General features: G+C 40.0%; 2 protein-coding genes across 6 annotated transcripts in view; both read left to right on the top strand.

Annotated features, from left to right (window-relative positions):
- Positions 1-19,792, top strand: part of LOC135493250 (netrin receptor UNC5C-like) — a 271,616-nt gene that overhangs the window by 102,844 nt on the left and 148,980 nt on the right. The window lies entirely within an intron of this gene.
- The window catches only part of LOC135493276 (sperm-tail PG-rich repeat-containing protein 2-like), a 50,800-nt gene that overhangs the window by 26,992 nt on the left and 4,016 nt on the right, over positions 1-19,792 (top strand). For both annotated transcript variants that reach the window (XM_064780480.1, XM_064780470.1), the window contains exons 10-11: positions 941-1,124; positions 10,637-10,752. In XM_064780480.1, coding sequence (XP_064636550.1) covers positions 941-1,124; positions 10,637-10,752 — 300 coding nt within the window. The remainder of the gene's footprint in view (positions 1-940; positions 1,125-10,636; positions 10,753-19,792) is intronic.

Raw genomic sequence — 19,792 nt, 5'->3', positions numbered from 1 at the left:
CCCTCTGGTACTATACTAAGTGTTGCTTTCCATGCACCTGATCCTGATTGGAAAGACACTTGTAGGAATTGGATTGACAAGTGGCAGCCTTTTCTTACTGGAAAATGTGTTAGTGTCCTTTTTGTACAGTTATCAGAACAGAATTTTGAACTTATGAAACAATTTTGGCGGGAAAACTTATTCATGCATTTTGTCCCCGGATTTTCAACTTCACTAACAAGACCAACCCGATAACGCGACCATTCAACCTCGGTCCCATGAGTGGTCGTGTAACCGGGGTTCCACTGTATATGAAGTATATCTTAAATATGAGTGATGATCCTTTGTGGTGAAATATTGCATCATTGGCATTTTGTTGACAATGCAATTTTCACAATAAGATAGACAAAAGAAAATGTTTGCTTAACAATACTGAATGCAGCATCTTTGTTGAATAATTGAAGAGAAAAACAGCTTATGAAGGAATCTATTAGATTTCATCGAATCGAACAAAAAGGGTACACTGAGGGCATATGAAATTCTGTTTTTCTTTCATACTTGGTGAATGTTTCTGGAATATTTTCAACTGCTCACGTTGTTTGTTTTCGATTAGCCGCAGGATTAGCCGCAGGATGTTTTGATACTCAATCCATGGTTTATCAAGAGACAAACACAATCCATTAAAGGGCTGGCACCATATTTGGCATTAATATCTTCTACATTCCTTTACAGGGGATACGTGTAGCTAGTGACATTTGACCATTCTTCCTGTCTACACTTCCAGTCAACAGTAAAGTTCTGTCTTTGCACAATATGAAGTGCTTTGAATTATTCTTAGATGCTCGACAGAGACTACAGCAAAGGAGATTGCTTCCACTGGCTAGTATGCAGCTCATGTCCTCACCTTGAAGCCAGTATATTGTCAACATTCCATCAAATGTCAACATTCATATCATTCCAGGACTTGCCACCACCTGGGTCATACGAGGTGACCAAGTCATACGAGCAGAGTCAGCTTAAGAAGACAACAGGGAAGCCTCGTAGTGATGATGCGGCACGTAAACAAGGTGCTTTCCTGTCGTCTGCTTCAAGGTTTGCACCTCCAAGAGATGTGGTGATTGAAGAAACAGACCCATTGAATCCTGGTAAGGACAGCTTATCCTTTGCACCATGACTCTCTATTCTTTGTGACTCTTTCCAGAGAAGGGTATGTGTGCATCTAAAATGTCCCATAGTTGCATTTTCTTTGAAGTAGCCCTTATTCAAGAAGTGACTTTTCTCAGAAATTGCCTGCTGAGCGAAATCGACATAACATGCAAGGGTTAAGTAATTGGTATTGGTCTTCAATCACAGGGATCGGAATACATATAATCATAAGCGCAATTTCCATATTACCATTAATTGTTGCTCACTGCCGCAGTAATCACCTCAAGCAGAGTGCAACAGTTGGGGCCTCAAGCAACAAGTGTCACGCTCATCGCACCCTCGTGCTAAGCTACATGAAGAATGTACCACTTGACTTAAATGAGCTGTTGCCTTTGTCATTAGCGGAGCAATCATCGGAGAAATGCTCAAGAAAATTATGCAACTGATGTCAAAGATGCTGTAAATCACATCTCATTTACACTCAGGCCTGATTCATTGGGGCTGGATTTACCCCACTTTTCAGTGCATTTTTGATCTGACCATTAATCTGCCATTCGTGAGTTGGTTGACTCATCTTTCCGGAGTTATTGTATAATTCCATGGTCTATTAACTGTTGATTTATCACAACAGAAAAAACCTTGCAAAGCTTCGCTAACACTTGATAATTGTTGGGATCAGAAAAGGATCGTTTAGTTTGTTTTTCAGCGACAGTGACGAACATTTTGTTTTTGTACTGACTCGATCTATCTTAATCAATTCCTGCTCTCACTGTTATCTTTTCTCAAACTGAGTGATGAAACCTTTTTGCAGCATTCGGCAATTGCCCGCCAAATTCAGCTGGTGTTTTAAAAGGTAGCAGTCCAAGTCTGAGCAACTATACTACAGCGGCTCCTAAGTTGCACAGATAGACTGATTCTTCAATAACCAAATCTGAGAATTGGCTCGGATATAGAGTCTTTACACCAATTCATTGTCAAGGCTTCTAAGTTAGGGATGATTTGACTGGCTACAAGTGGCCTAACGACTGGCTGCCAATTGTCTGAGTTCAGAGACATCTGACAAGTTAAGATAGATTGCTACTGACAATATCCCATCATATACATATCTCCTATTGATACAAACAGACATAAGTCAATAACCCAATAGAAGAGTAATTGAAATTAACTTAATGAGATATTTATAACAAGAAACATAGTTACAAACAGCAGACAAAGTGATTGATTTAGCGTGATGGATGAATGCAAGCTTGTCCGTTCAGATCAAAACATCCCGACTCCTTGCTAGGGATCAATACAACTTGATGCTCCGGGGAATGCGTCCGTCAAAATCGCAGCATCATTCATCAGTGATTTTGACATTTGCCAGTCCTGGGACTGACCTCTCAGGGTAGTAGACATTGTTGCCAGAAGGGCGATCTTAGTTTGATAACTTGGCTCTGATCGGTACATCCCCTGGCAATCTGACCGGTCACAGTAATGTAGATAATGTGTTGATTTCTGCTCCGGGCCACTCCGGTTATTGACCGGTCCCTTCTCTCTTGATCTCTTTATCTGATGTCCTGTTGTATGATGGTCGTATTGACCACTTTCTGTTTTTTTAAGAGTCCAAGAGGTATCCAATGTCATTGATCTTGTAGACTTGCTGGGTAAATCTGCTGACTACTTTTCATACTTTATCTTTTGCAAAGTATCCCTGAAATTTGAATGTTCACAACATGTCATTGCTTTATGACATGTGTTGAGATATTGATGGGAAACACCCCAATGTGTTAGTTCAATAACACAAATGAACCAAGTTCAAAAGGGAATTGTAAGTGTGAAGAAAGTATAAGATCAGTCACAATAGATTTGAGTGGGAGATTTGCAAATGGGTGACAGTGCATTTGCATAAGCTAGTTTCAGCCAAGGTCACTTACTTCCCCAAGCAGGTTCTACTTCCCCAAGCAGTTCCTAAGATAGGAGAGCTGTCCCTGTGTTAAGGGGGATGACAGGTCCTGCTACGACACTTCTGAGCCATAACATGGCAAATGAGCTCATCGCATGTCGAAAATGATCTAATATGTGCGGACGGGCAATTGCATCATGACACCTCATGAGATGTTCAACAGGCTGTGCGAAGTGACTCATCCCCTGGTCCCTAACATTCATCACGTTTTGATACCAAAGGAATTTGTCTCTATCAGAGAATCCATGGCTTGTTATAATGCACTTTCTTATCGTGACCCAATCTGGGCAGAATTCTCTTTGATTACTGCTATGACTGTTCACTTTGGTACAGATCTACTTCTTCATCATACTCTGTTTCAAGACGACTTGCTTGATGAACTCTATTGGAAGAGGAACTTTTCTGTTCCTTAATTCTTCGTGATGGAAATCGTTTTTTAAAAGCAATCTCCTCTGCTCAGTTTTACCATTGGATTTCATGTTGTTTCAAAACAACTTTCCTTTTGTTAGGTCGGTTCTCGAGTTCATCTGTGGTGTTGAAAAAGGATTATTAGCAAGATGTCATTTATGATAAAGCAAGTCTGAATGAGAACGGATTGCTTATCTTTTCCGTCACTGACAGAAATTATAGTTACACCAAAAATCAAGAGCGGGTCCGTGAGAATTGAATGAAAGGCTATTGATTGATTTGTGTGCGACATGGTGCAACAAGGTAGTGGTGATGCCGTGGCATTTATGACTCAACATCCCAAGAAAAAAACTGAAGACACCAAGGTCAGAGAGACAAGATTAAATCTGAAATCCACATAAGCTTCTTGACCATATCAAGTGACAAATGTAGTATTGACAGACACAAGGGTCAGTCTTTTTTTCTTGGGATTTGCGGGATTTGATCAATAGTTTGTTTTTTCCGAGTATTGGATTGGACAATGTTAGAGCTGATAAGGTTGTTTATGATTATGTTCTTTACAAAGTTTTGTCTCTGATACTTTTAACTGGTTTCCTGAGCCACATGAACAGCCCTCGTACGGTTTACGTCCAGTGATCAAATCCTGTTGATACAATAACTATGAAAGGTTACAAATTAGAGCCGGTAGTGAGAGACCTCTAGGGCCATTGATGCCGACGCCGGTAGCGAGTTATGATCGTTTGGAGATATCAACAAATCGAGATAACGATGTTGGTGTACGAGTTGATCGTGAAGTGTCATTGAACTCTGTGCAAGAGATGGTGATTTTGATCTAATATTCTGGTAAATTAGACCTATTGTTGCTAATGGTGGTGGTTGCAGAAATCATGAATTATTATTGCTTTTGGGTTTGTGTGGAGGCAGTGAGCCAGTATCACATAAACATTGGTAAACTGGTCCTTTGTTGTGCAAGTACCATCGGTCATGTATACCCACATTTGCCATTTGTTGGTAGTAATTCATCAGGGCAGACTCCTTGGATGCATATCTTGCTCTATTGCTCTTCCTGCTTGGTCTGCCTTTTCACTAACTGACCATGACTGGACATATCCCGACATCATCAACCCCAGCCACATGCAACCATGAGCACATTTGATTGATGGCACCATCTTAATATACTAAGTAGTCTTGGTGTAGTAAACATGTACAAAAACACCAACTTATTAATCATATCCTCATTTCAATCAATTAATTATAGATTTTGCTCTTATTGAGTTCTTGGATTTGCTAAACCCCTTGGGCGCCGGCGGCTGAATCATCCAAATTGCTTCAGTAATGAACCACATTGAGGAATGTGTTTGGATCAATCAATTGATTTAGGTAATGATTCCAACTAAGAACTCTCAAGGGAGACCCTGGCCATAAGAGTAGGTGTGAAGGCATTCAATTATTAGGGAACTCTCAGTATAAGACATTTTTGCACATAATGATTGACGCTTTGTCAATTCATCTTGCATGGTTTATGAATCAACGGACGACTTTATACCTCTCTGTTGCTTTCCAAGAGTTTGGTTGTAAGGTCCATCCCATAGTTTGCATATGAGGTCCACCTCTTCTGGCCAAATCTTGTTCTCCTGTGACGTCCAGATATGATACAATTTCGTTGTATCTGCAGCATCCTTCTCTGCACTTGCTACGAATGGCTACATGGACCATGTACACAGGTATCAACAAATTGATCTGAAGGCATGCGATCAGAATTGACCGATCAGTGTTTCTCACATACTCCTGTACCTAAATGTTTACAAAGATCATGTGCACTGTCTGACACTGACGTGAACACCACCCAGGAGCAAACACCCCTATCAAGCCAATTTACAGAGCCTTTCCTCTCTACAAGTGAAGTGCACTGTTGCTTGCATCCACCAGGGGTCACCGGTAGCACTTTTCGACAAGGGATTTCCTCTGACCAGGCAAGATTTGCGAAAATTTGCCGTGCATGAACTGAAGTATGCAGTGCCTTAGCATGTGAATTGAAGATCGGTGTAACATGAAATGGATGGTGTTTGCGTACAACCACAAACTCCTGCTCTAATTGCTAACTTCGGAAATTGATCACAAATATCTGAGTGAGTCATTCAGTAATGCCCATTGTTGACTTTCAGTAGGATGACCAGAGCTTGGACACAGTACATTGGTCAGTGACAAAGGTGACCTGATCTCAGAGCCTGCTGTTGATGGACCCCATATTATGTGACTAATGGCAAAAAGTCAAGAAACCCCAGATGCTGGGGATGGATGACACATCTTCTTCATGTCTTCGTTATCCACTTGTAACGAGAGGTTAATTAATAGAATGGGTCTTTGGCTTCTTAGCGCTGACATTGCATCGTTGTAGGTCTTCCCATATGGGCAGCCACTCCAGTAGTCATTTGACCAGAAAGCCTCACTTGTTGGTTAATCACTTGATGAAGATTGCATACGTGCTCATTAACTGATGACCACTGACTGTTCATGGTATTAGAACTGCTGTCTACAAAGTTTTTTATTCTCTGATTGCTGGTGGCTGGTGTCTTCTAATTGCAATGAAGGGGTTTGGTCCTCTCGTAAACATAAACTGCTGCAAAGTAGTAATCTGAAATGCAGTTGAAAAGTCTTTTCCTTTGATGTACATGATGCAAGTTACTCAGTTGTGCCTGAAGGTTTGTGTCTACATGCTGTCGGCTTCCGTTTTCTCAGTCCATTTCCTGCTGCAGCAACGCTGGCCTTTGTGACTCCCAAGGAAGCCCAAAAGGGTTGACCACCCCCTGTTGTGTGATTCTGGACTCATACCTTTATGCTGCGTTGATATTTCAAATAGCTGTTTATCTTTGTGAGTATTGCAGGAAGGAAGCCTGGAAGATCCAACCTCATTGAGTGAGCTTTCACAGTGGTTCATTTTGTGATCACCGGTATCCCACCAGAGTTCGATTTATCAGTGATGCACAGATCGATTGTAACAGATTTTGGCTGGCCTTCTCAATTTGTGTTCTAGCTGTCTCTGTGAAGTTCTTCTTGGCATAACGCAAGGCCTTGTGCTTCCCTTGTTTCTTGAAGGGGTGATTGTGTCACTTGCATAATGGCTGGACCTCATCCCCAATCTCCAGGTTGATTATGCAAGTTTTGCATTCTGCTGTTTGGGGAAACATCCCTTTGTTCTGACTACTTTTCCATCTTTAAATCTTGTTAAAAAATGACTGCATTGGCATGAAGATGAAAGGTATGCTCTAGGTAGAAATAAGTCTTGAATGACTCAAACTGATTTTGGATAACTTCTACAAAGGATTCTCTCATTAGACCTGTATTTGAAATTGGATTTGAATCCAAGGCACTGAGTCATTCAGAAACAAGAAGTCAGAATATGTCCCACGTTTTGTATTAAATCCTGACATTTTAATCCATTTCATGTTCCATTTAAATGATTCTCGTTCTGCATTCTTTGACTTAATCAAACTTAATTCTCTTCCTGGTAGCAGTCTAAAAAGTTATTTTTGTGCCTATTACCAGCAATTCAACTGCATCTGAAGTTGTTATTACATGAATTGTCAGCAGAAAATACTCTATTTTTCCTGAGAATTTTTCTGTTTTTTCCCTCCAATTCCAACATCTTATGTCTCCATTGTTTACAACTATTTGTTCTGATCTAATTACAGTCGCTTGAAAAAGGAGTAAACCATCTCTTTAGAAAAAGTCTCTGTTTGATCCTCCTAATAATATCTTTGTTTCAAAGTCGGATTGATGTTACTTTTGTTGTCTTTCCCTTTTTTGTCAAGGGACTTCAACTACAACGTATCATTTTCCGGAAAAAGTTGAAATGTAAACTTTTGCCATGTTTTTGCCACAGCTTTGATATTTGAAACATTTTGAAAAGTTTAAATCGGATCAAATAGTGTTGTTTCATTTGGTACGAAAAGGATTGTCTGAAAGCCAAGACCAACTAGTTCTGCTTGGTCCATAAAGGGTTATCTGCAGACCAAGGCCGTGGTCCATGTTTGCATGCACTTCTACTAGCACTTGTCTGAATGTCACAAGTTGCTGTACATTCCTCATGACATCATTTATCATCTGTTGTCTCAATGTGTCTCAATTGGTCATCACCGCCGTGAGTTATTTGTTTTGGGGCGCGTGGTACCACGGCAAATGACCATGTCGAATCCCGAGTAATCAGAAACGATCTCTACGCATCTTTTCATTTCTGTGTTCTGCAGCATCGTCATCCTATGGTGACACATGCTGATGCGTCTCGTGGGTATCTTTACCCGTTTGTATTCTGTGACACTGTTATCTGATGCTATTCCAACTTGGCGATTAGTCCATTTTATAGGCAATGTCCGTCTCTGTCAGGCCACAATATGTTTTTCAACGCTAAGCCATGTGATTTACGCTCGTCATGAATCTATGATTGTATCATGGGGTGTTGAAAATATAATAATTTCTTTCACACTTATTTACTATGGTGGATCTCTTTTATCAGATTGTGTTTTGATTGGGTTGATATTTGTCATTTAATCGAGTGAGATGATTTGGTTATTATGCCATATTAAATCCCTTATTAGCTGTGACTCAAGGGGACTGTAAAACATTTCTGATGGACCTACATGTGTATTTGTGGTCATTTCTAGGAGGCAAAGACTATTGGAACCAGTTATGTTATTCCGAAATGCTCTTGCCATCAGAATTGGTTTGTGGCAACATTCCTCCTCTTTCCTGTTGATGTTTCCCCCATGACATGATATGAATTCATGAAATTGGTATACCAATTAGTCAAGGCTTTTTAAAAACATTATTTGAAAATGAGTTGGACAGCAGATTTCGGATAACATGAGTAATCAGAGTTTCTGTGAAAACCTAATTGTCTAAGAATATGATCAGCGATATTGGGCCTTCCTCGGGACCCAAAAGGATACATGTATCTTTTAAACATTAAACGACACTTTTGTGATGTTGATATCCTTCCAAATTAGTGAAAAGATAGCCATGGATTTGCTGTGATATCTGTCTTTCAACAAAACCGTCAAATGCTATCCCCAGATTACAGCCAGCATCAATTTTATGCAATAAATCAAATTTTCAAATCGTTGTTATCGCGAAGGTTTGATTCATGCATATTCATTAATGAGGCAATGCCATCACTTTTGTGCCGTTATTCATAACTTGTAGCTTGGCTGATATATTTTATGAGCTAGTGAATCAATCATTTTCCTTGTTGGTCCCTTTGAGAAACTTGCACTTGTACTTTGCGGGAGATAAATTGACTGAATTATTCTAACAGTTCTACTTGTTAGCTGATGACTTTATCTGAAAGGTAGCTATCTCATTTGTTGGCAAACTACAAACACTTAGGAAGTGTTTTTTAGCGTCGGTATCTCCGAGTGTTAGACAAAACAGGCGAGATGATTGCATTATACCTCTTCGAATGAAATAGGTGATCTTATGAGTAAACCAAAAGTCTCTCAGCATTTTCCACAAGTAGTTTGAGTTCTTTGGGTCTGTTTCTTGTTTCGAGTTGTAGCTTATGATGTTGAACATCTTTGAGTTGTTGAGCAAGTTGTTTTGGTACATGAGTCAGTTGTCTGAGTGGGTAAAGGAATTGTGACACCTCACAATGTTGAAATAAGCTGTATATGTTAGTATTACAGCGCTTTGAGTTTTGATGTTAAACAGAAACTGACATTTTGAAGCTCCTACCTTGTACATGGTCTCCCCCAAAAGGTAGTGATCTTGTTGGTGTGGATTCCTTGGAGGACGATCCAGTATCCCAAAGGTTTTCACAGCAGTGGTATAATCTCCCCAGCTTAGGCTTACCTAAACAATGTAGCAAAGCTTGCTTTTCCCGCTCTAGTAATCCATTCATCCCTTGGTACCACCCCAGTTACCACTGCAAGTACTGGGTGCATTACTTCTAGGCACTACACCCTTCTCCAGCCTTGGGCTTCAAAGGTCAAAGAGTTAAAACCTTTTCTGGTCTTTGACATTGGGGAATGTAGACCCCAGGCTCTGGATTTGTGTGGCAGGCCTCAAAGATTCTAAGGTTTCACACAATATGTTTTGCCCAAGAGCAGGATTATGTTCCCAGCACTGTATGTTGGTAGTGTCAATTAAATCATATCCCTTGATACACCCTGCCCAAAGTTGCCCAGCAAGCTTTTCGCCCCCCAACTTGGTTTCTCATGGCCTTGGGACTTACACCCCTTCCCTCCCTACTGAGGCCCAGCAACCTAGTCTGGTGGCCATTCAGGTGAAAGATGTTCATTTCTTCTGCTTGGTCAGCCTTTGCTCCTCACACTAGTTACTGGTTGATGGTGATTCAGGTGTATGAAGCCTGAAGCTGATGGTTCAATCATTGGTAATGGTTACAGTAATGAGTGTTGAAAGATACAAATCTTGATTAGTCTGGATGATAAAGGTAATCTGCCATTGAGCTAAGTGATGGTTTTTCAAATGTATTTGATTGGCCTATCTGGTCTTGTTCTCGACTCAGCTTCAAAGTTTTCCCCCTTGTCAAAATGCCAACTTTAACGCTGCTGGTCACTGCCCAAAGTACATGTACCCATTGATATGGACATGTTAAAGAGCGATGGTGGTGTGTACCCTAATGTAGGCAAGTTCCCTAGTGTCTTCGGCTTCAAGTACAACACCTCTTGTTGTGACTGAAGAAGGCCTTAGGCATGCATCAAAATATTATTTTTCCGAGACCAAATCATTGGCTCCAAAAACATGGTCATATCTATATATCAGAAGTCAAACCAAGATATTTGCGATATTCTCTTCATGGAATCTGCCTGGTATTGTTGTATTCAGACAACCTCTTGGTGAACGTTGGGTGGCCTTCAGATGGGTATTTAGATACTGCATGATGGTGAAAAGAGGTAAAAGCAGTACAAGTTAGAAGGAATGTCCAGATCGACGATTTGTTTCATACAAGCTGGTGATAATGTTATTGTTAAAGGGACAAAAATCATGTAATCATGCCTCAGTTTTCAGAATACTTTGAACTAAAGCAGTGATTGTTGCCTCCATTGCCTTCATTGCTGGAAACAGTACCCCTTCGATGTCATATTTTGAATTATTTGCGTCTTACAACTCGATAAAATTTCCTATTTTTCTGCATCCTTTCAGGTCCTGGCTCATATCAAAAACCAGATACAAAAGTAAACAAGGGTGGGCTGATGGTAACCAAGGACAAGAGGTTCAGAGATACCAAGAGTGACATACCAGGACCAGGGGCTTATGAGGTAAGCTATGTCTGGCGGCAAAATATGTTTAGTACTATTGTGTTTGTCCTAGTTTGGGAGTCGAATGTCTGGTGTTGCCCAATTAACTCGGTTATAATAATTTAGTGATAAAACCTTGGAACTTGTGCCTTGTGCATCTGATATGAGTTGCCTAACTTAAAAATAGCCCCAAAGCAATAGACTGTTGTGAAGAATGGATAAATATGCAGCCTCAAATCTAAAAAAAAAAGTTCCGTAAAAAATTATCAGTCATCAGTAATGCAAAGTAAATACTTTTAATTATGACATAATTTGTGGAGATTTCATGGTCATGGTTGATGGACTTGATGACAATGCTTAGAGGTCTGGCAGATTTCACCTAATTGCCATAGGGGGCCATTTGTATCATGTCTGTTTGGGATGATTCATCATCAATTTCTCCTCTCCAAAATCAGTTAATGAAGTCATCACATCAGCAGCATTAGCTTTTATAGGTTTTGTCTTTCTAGGATCCAGCGGTTGAGATCAAAACATGTTAAACTTGTGACCTGGCAATTGTCATGAAGTTGTCCTTCCCTTTTGCATCATGACCAGTTTGGTATTAAAATCCATTGTCCAAACCTGTACAAACATAACCTAGTAATGGATTACTAGTCTGGCTTTCATCTCACCAAGTTTTCCTGTCTCCATGTCCCGTTTCTGGCCCAGTCATTCATCTCTCCAACAATAGTGAATAAATCATGTCATGTTGGTGTAGATGACTTAAAGATGATGAATTTGAACAACAATAGGACGTAGAAGTCTGGTCAGTGTCAGTCAGTGACTTATGACTGTGACACAGTCTCCTTGGTTCTGACAATATCCTCTGAACACTCTGTTAAGGAAGAGTATGGAGTGAACTTCATACTCTCCAGGAAGTTTGATAAGAAAAACTCCTTAATTGTCAGCTAAAAGAATGTACAGGACTCGTGTTTCCTCTTAGAAGTTGTTGCATTCTCCTCCTCAGGGACCCGAGATTTATAAACCCATCGTCCTTGCCTTGAAGCCAGGATTAAAGCTATGAGTCAGACTCGTTTGGAACAAATGCTCAAACGCTACGAGAAAAAGGACATTCACTATAATAATTGGATTAGAAAAAGCAAAGTTGTATCATTTTATTGAGTTGGTCTGTTGTGATTGGATCTGGGCCTTTTGAGTGTGAGTTGGACGAGATTTGAAGTTTGGTCAGTTGGTGAACATTGATGATGAATTGGTTGTGGTTTGATCATCAATCATGCAGTTTGACGTGACTTAAGTGATTATTGAATGAGTTGAATTCGTTCTCAGATACGCTAGGAATCTGGTATGGAAATAGAAAGTTTGCCCAAAGTCACAACACAAATCAGTTTATTCAAACATGTCAAATAACTTGCCTGTGCCATATTTGCAGACTGATAGTATCTTTAAGTAGATTATAAATGTTGCCAACATGTATATTGGAACAGAAGATTAAGTTATTTCCAGTAATATTTTTGAATACGTAGGCATGAAATGAATGAAATTCAGAGCAGCAATGAAGTTGTGATTCAGAAAATTACAATTCGTATGACTGTACCCAGTCACCAGAGGCTTAGGGATAATCCTTACATCTGATGGTAAATCACTGTGTTAAATATCATCTAATATAGCTATAAGACAAATGTCTTACAAGATGATGTATGACTGTAAGATACCAAGGGTGTCATCAGAATCATTACCATATCTTGTCTATCTCAATTGGAAGGAAAGCTTTACATCACAAACTGCTCCTTGAGGAACTGTTCCATTGAGGAGTAAAGCTTTCGCCAAGGAGGAAGATTTCCTATCATTTCCTAAAGGCAAGAAGGCTTTTTATAAATCGAGAATGTAAACCTTCTAAGCAACCTTAATCAATTCCTCTCTCGACTAAATAATCAACCAAGGACATACCACAATTTCTTTCATCAATCTCTTTTCTTCAGAAACTATAAATAAAAGTTGTTTCCATCATAATACCGTCTGCATCTCAACAATAAAACAAGCTGGTAGATATGTTCATTCCAGAGAAAAGTAGATGAAGCAATACACTATTGAAAACTTTCTAAGCTTCTAAAGAAGTTAAAGAAATGTGCCTAAAGTTGGATCCATTAGATCTGCCTTTACAATAGATTTAGCCATTGCCATGGTAACCACATGATGGAGCGGTTACTTTTAAACAATGGATCCATTAGGCCTAGAGGAGTGTGACTCATTGTTTCCATATCCGCATTGCCAACAAAGCTGATCGTCTTGTCACCTTCGGGCCTATTTGTTGTTGCTTTACCCCTTGTTGATTCTGACGAAAGCGAGCTCGTATCGCTTGGGGTGTTTTCCAATAAAAATCATGAAAATAAGGAAGTCAGTATGATTGCTATTGTTCTGTTCCTAGCTTGACAGGTGCTCACCTCCTGTTTCCCAAATGTTAAAGTGTTCATTTCCCAACATGCAAATATTCCTCAAAAGTCTTTTTTGTGCACGTGGAACGATTTATAATACACTTGCTTCCTGTTCCTCCAATGCCTTGGGGTACCCTGCTGTGATATATTCTTCTATCTTTCAGTCAAAGATCTCCCAGTTGTAACTTATGGTGTGTTCACACTGGATGCGAATTGAAACCGAATTCCGTAGAGCGCTCTCCGGAATACGAATTGGTTAATCCAGTTTCAGAACGGTCGCGTCACACTGGCCCGAATACGCATTCAAATCGGTTTAAAACGCGCCACACTCAATGCATACTAACGACGCGCCATCTATTATTATTATTATTATTATTATTATTATTTATTAACCTCCCATATGGGGGAATAAAATTTCAAGTACAAAACATATAAGTATATAATATCACAGTTTCACACAGTCATTATTAACAAGTTAAAATCGCGTAAGGTGCTTGACCATTTCCATCTCCCGGCCATGCCTATTGCCAAAGTTCGGGTCAAAGAGGAGTGTCCTCAGCGAGTCAACACCACCGTCGCTAAATGCGGAGAATCCCGGCCTCGCCCTCGAAAACGAGGCCAAAACCGGGGAAAACCCCGCCGCGACGATGTTGCTGACCAGTGTACCTTTGACCAACGAACCGGCGGCAACATACCTTGCCAGGAAATGGAAATGCAAGTCACGTGCAAGGGAGTTGATTTTTCCCTATTCTATGGCATAACGAAAAACGATTTGAGTTAATGAGATCATTTAAATACATCAGTTAACTAGTTCGGAGCACTAGTTCCCGCGGTCAAAGGTCACTTTCCATGCGCCGGGCGCATGCGCAGTGCGATCGAAAACCTTAATTCGTATCAAGCGCGTCACACTTGAAATCTCAATACGGTTTCGTTGATTCGGATTAGCTGATTCGCATTCAATTCGGTTTAAGAACCGTGTTGGTTAAAGCGGATTGAGATCGGTATGAACCGAATTGAGTGTGACGCCCCAATACGTATCAACGTTTTAATTCGAATTCAATTCGTGTTAAAACCCCAGTGTGACCACGGCATAAAAATTGTAATGTTTTGCCTAAATGTTATTCGAAAAGCTTTTATCAAGCAATGTCAATATATATCTTTAAAAAAACACCATCTGAATATCATTGAAAGTTTATAAACTTTCCAGGTGGCACTCTATCCGCGATCTGGTACCACAAGTTGTAGATATCCATCTGTGTAAAGAATATAAGAGCAAAGTTGATGCCGAGCCTTTGGCCACATTAACAAAGCCAAGAACCTTTTAACCTCAAATTAACAGCGCTAATTTCCACAACTGATTTCATATCAAGTTTGTCAACAGATCGCTTGGATACCCAGAAATTCAAACAAAGGATCGATGGCCAAAAAGGCTGGCAAACAATGTCACAAGCTTTGTTCTTTATCTTTGATAAGATTAATTTGTAACAAGAGACTGGTTCAGAAGCGAGTTTTAGACATTGCTACAAATTGTGTTAATTAGAATTGACTGATTTAGAGATAGAAAGCTTGGTTTATGTTATATGAGGAAATGATACCAAGTGCTTGAAGATAGCTGTTTCTAGCTCCTCTGCCCTAAAATTGTCTCTTTTGTGAAATAAAATTCAAGAATTTGTCTTGTTTCATCTGATTACTGGTTCAAGTTCTTGAAAAAACCTGTCTCGAGCTGCAAACACGATAACCTTTCTTCTTCTGGCGTGTTTCGTTATAATGGTGTTTGGTGTAACAGTTTTGTAGTCTTGCCTGGATATCTTTCATTGTTTCAGTACAAAAAAGCTACAAAAGCATGGTTCAAAATGGTGGTTAAGTTATTTGTTGAAGCAAGATTTAGAATAGCAAATGCCCAAGCTTGCAAAAAGTCAATATCAGTGTTTACCAAATAATGGCCAAGTTGATATCGCAACCTGAAGTAGACTCTTCAAACTGCCAACACTGAGGTACAGCGGCGACCTCTTCTTCGATACCTATAACATGGACCAGTTGTTGAATCCGTGATAGAGTTGTTAACACTAACTGGCTCGACTTATGTAGGGTCCTTGATGTTGTCAGAACCTGATTGCAGGACACCGTTTCGTTGTTGGGGTCTTGATCGAATATCACATTTCTTGACCTGATGAAGATGTCAGACATACGTGGTCTGGTTTCTTGACCATCAGGTTCCTGGTCAAACATGTCTAGAGATCTACGTGAAGCATTCCTGTAGCAAAATCCAGTCATCGAGCTCAGCTCATCGCAGGTTTCTTTCAACCCTTGAATCATGCAGTGTCATTCCCCACATGTGGAATGGAATCTGAGGAAAAAATGGTATTATCCTAAGCCAGGGTCTGATTCAGATAAAATAGTATCACTACACCCGGTCTCATATAACAGAGAGCACAAAAAGCAGGATGAAAGGAAGTATTTTTTGTAGTCTGTGTCAGACCAAGTTGACTGGAAATCCCAGTGTGTATGTGCATACGCCACACAAATTGAACTGTGTTCTCAGTCCAACTTAACCTGAGTCGGTTTTGGTTTCCAAGTCAACCTAACATAGCTCCAAATTTCAATGCACCAATGCACACTCTCTTCTGTACATTCTACCTCAAATTGTGTGACCAGCTCTGTTCGAAGCTGCTTTCTAGAGGAACTTGATTCCTGTGATTGGTGACTTGTGTTGACTCATGTAATGAGAGGGGATCTTTTCTTCACATTATCCCTTCCTGATCCACATCAACAGTTTTTCCACCACCTTTTCTTTAGATTATCATTCTTACCGATGTGATATTGATATTTTCATATTAGAAGCCAGAATAACCTGGGCGGAAAATCGCTTGATGAACCGTTTTGTGGCTGTGTCATCAGTCTGTTCAGTTGCAAAGAGATTGAAATGTTGAGATTCATTCCATTATTTCCTTTCAAGAAAGAAATTGTCCAAGAACAATCCTTTAGAGTTTAATATCAGATACAGTATAAGCTAATGCCATTTTGTCTGTGGCCACAAGTAGAGCAGCGTTGCACTTTTAGCGACATGTGGCTTACCAAAAAATGTGGAAAGTTATGACCAGTTGCTTGAGCCTCGTTAGTCGCATAGTCTAAACACTTTCTGTTGTAGCATGCACCAATCGATGGTGCAATTGGCAAACAGTTGCTGTTCGCATCCTCTGCCGAGTGTGTCAACAAAAACTATTGGAGTGTTGACATTTCGTGTTGTATCTACATTTTCATATTCTGTTCAAAGAACAAAAACTGTTTAAACGGTTGGGAGGAACATTTTAAAAATCAGCATACAGGAGTACTTACAACAGAATCAATATTTTTAGCATACCATTTACTTCTTCTTAACTGTCATGAGGGCAATGCAAATAAATTTTGTATCTCAGTGAAGTTTCAGGGACTCTTGATGTTCGAGATTCTGTGCAAAAACTGCAAGTTCTCATGTTGAGGAGGAATTGTTGAAATGGGTCTGTACTATTGGAAAATTGGTTCCTCATGCAAAATATTTCTCTTTTTGTCAAAGCTATTGACCAAGTTTGGTTGCTAAACTGTTATGGTTGTGACAAAAAAAACCCTGGTAGTCCACTATAAGACCTGTAGACGTCAAATCTGAGATACATTGTTGCTGGGTGGATTCTGCAACTACAGGTTGTAAGAATCAAGATCATTGCCTTGCATATGTTATTAGGCGATGATTCACTTTGAAAACAACTTCTAGATACATCTTTCTCTTCAAAGTACACTCCACCTCGGGAAGTCAACCAAAGGATGGCACCGTGAGTCATTTAGTGGTAAGAAATGTCATAAGGACCTGCAAAGCTGAAGTATTGACAGTCTATGGGACAGTGGAGAAGATTTTCGACTAGATGCCATAATGATACATTTTCTGTGGTATTGCTTACATCAAAAGTGCAATCTCCAAAGTGCTATTCACTTGTTGGTGACACTTGTGGCCAGAGAGGAAATTAACCCGAACTGGTTTTGGTCTCTACTACTCAGTGATCTTTTCTCAATATTCAATAGTCCCACGTATCAAAGTTTTGGACTTGAAGACTGGCAACAGTTCCTTCATTACCAATTCTGCACCCGTGACTCTGACTCTATTTGAAATCAATGCGGAAGAAATTGCTCAGACACACTGCATCAGATGTAATGAGACAAAGATAAGAGATTAATTTGCCGGAGAAATCGAGCTGCAGCAGTATCGTAACTTGCCTTACTCATCACAGAGACTGCAAATCTTGTGTATTACAGGCTTTAAACACTTAAACTTGGCATTTTGAATAGGTTGCCAGCTGAGCAGATCAAGTAATGGCTGTTTAATGGTGTCCCCTGAGGTCCATGACATAGCCCCAGAGTCATGTCATCATCCGCGACCATCATTGATTCTATCGCTTGTTAGCGTCGAATAGCGATGGAGCAACAATTGCGATTGGAGACTGGTGCTATAATCATCACCGTCGTTGGGGATCTGATTGGAAAATTTGTAGCAATTTCAGTTTGTGGCATTTTGAGGGCGATCCGATGAAGATTCAGGTGTGTCGGGAATGAGATCAAGGTGGCTGGATTGTAGCAGTATCAGAAGCTAAAAAAGGGATTTGTGTTCTCATGAGATCTTGAACCTTTAATAATTTAGTGCCAACTTGGCAATAAAAAACTTTAGCTGACATTGACAAAGAGATGTTCCCCATTGCTTTTGCTTGGGTGATGGTTTGCACAAAGGTGTGGGTCTAGGGTCCAAGGCATCGTTTGAAGATTGGCCACTAAAATGTTTTACTTGTTTTCGGAACTTTAAAGTGTTGCTGTGTACAGCATCCAAGTGATCAAAGACCAGCTCCAGTAACGAGGGAACGATTTGTCTCGGCTGTCATCTGGAGATCTTGATGTGAGCATCTTGCATAATTAAATGATAGGGTCTCGCGATAAGACAAGTTGTCCCTTGGTGCACATGGAGGAAGGATGGTGTCTGAGTAATGCAGGGTTGCCCAGTGCATGTGTGTCAGGCAGGACATAGGGCTGAGGTCTGTATTCCTCCTCACAAAAGCTGCAGACTGGGTTCCGACTTCCTTCCCAACTTTGGCTGTTGCTTCCTACTTCTAAAGCATTACCAATGTCAACTGGTGGCGTCCCAACGTCTCCTCATGCCAAATATCCCAGCACATCCCGTTGAATCATCCCCAGCCCATCAAGAGATATCGCTGATGAAATGGGTATTTTCAATAACTCCTCATAGCACAGATAAAACTGAGAGCTCATCAAGTCACGTCAAGTAGAAAAGTAGTTAAGCCACTGCGTTGATAAAATGTACAATTATAGTAATGGACAGCGATATGTCACAATTCTCGGACGGTAGGATTGATTGGTGTAGCGAAGTGTGGGGTCTGGGCAGAAATGTATATCCTCCTTGAAACAGTAGAATTGAATATCCTTGCGGTGATTTTGAGGATTGAAAAAGACATTTGTGTGTGGATGAAGAAGATAATGAGAATAATTTGAAGACAATAACCTTGTTTTATTTTCTGCTTTGATGATCTTAAGGCTGTTGATAAATCTTTTTCAAATTCTTATCATGTTGTGGGAAAGAAATCCAATATTATTCTGTTAAATTTTGTCATGCGAAATTGATTTGGTGACTTTGGGTCAAATCATCAGTGACCCAGCCCTCTGCAAGTTTTGTTTATGTTGTCAGCTTGTTGAATAAAAATAATCAGATTTAGAATCGGACGGAGTGTGATTTATACGCTGTACAGTCACTTCCCACTAATTGGCAGAATTGGTTTCTCAAATGGCAGCCATGACATCTAATGAGGAAATGACTGTCATCTTCAATTCTGATGTACTTCTTTAAGAGCAAATTGGAAGAATTCCATTAATAATCTCGGTGTCTGTTGAATATGTCTGTGATATCATCACTATTTTCTCTGTTAATGTTCAGGGAAATTGTCCAATATATCCAATATAGTTATGACAAAGAGGGAATTGTTAAGAAGGCATTCATTTGAAAAAGCTACTTCAAAGTGCTTGGCTAATAGTGGATACCCCAGGACACATCACACCAGTAACTCTGAGGATGCAAATCCGTTTTCGTGAAATCTGAATGTCGCACGTAATCCCTACTTTGTGGAAGACTATTAGAAGGTGGTGTAAGCTATGTCTTTTGTTCCCAGGAGGTTTGAAACCAATGACTGAAGTAGCACCACTGGTCAAGGGAAGTTTGAATCACAAACCTTCTCCCACCAGATTGAAACCCAACCCTCCCCATTTAAACTTTCATTACCATCGCCAGACTTCAAAGACTGTAACACTATCCATGCCTAATGAGTGAAATGATGGTCAGAGTCATTTAATGGGCAACTCATCCCTTGCTGGAGTTGTCATGCAATGCTTTGTCTTGGAAGTGACCAGTGCCAGAGTACAGAGGAATCTACTAATTGTGGCTATTTTTGTGACAATGTTGGGGTTAAGAGGTTCATCAGTGTGTCATTGATCAAAAATCAGTCTTATTGTTGGTGGTTGACAAGTACAGGTGTTGATATTCTAGCCAATGTTAAATGACATTTTTCTACCAAAATATTCTCAAAGAAATTGTGGTGCTTAAC

This window comes from Lineus longissimus, chromosome 1 (assembly GCF_910592395.1).
Source record: "Lineus longissimus chromosome 1, tnLinLong1.2, whole genome shotgun sequence".
NCBI classification, from domain to species: domain Eukaryota; kingdom Metazoa; phylum Nemertea; class Pilidiophora; order Heteronemertea; family Lineidae; genus Lineus; species Lineus longissimus.
The sequence above is the reverse complement of the archived record's forward strand: the minus strand, read 5'-3'. Positions and strand labels throughout refer to the sequence as shown.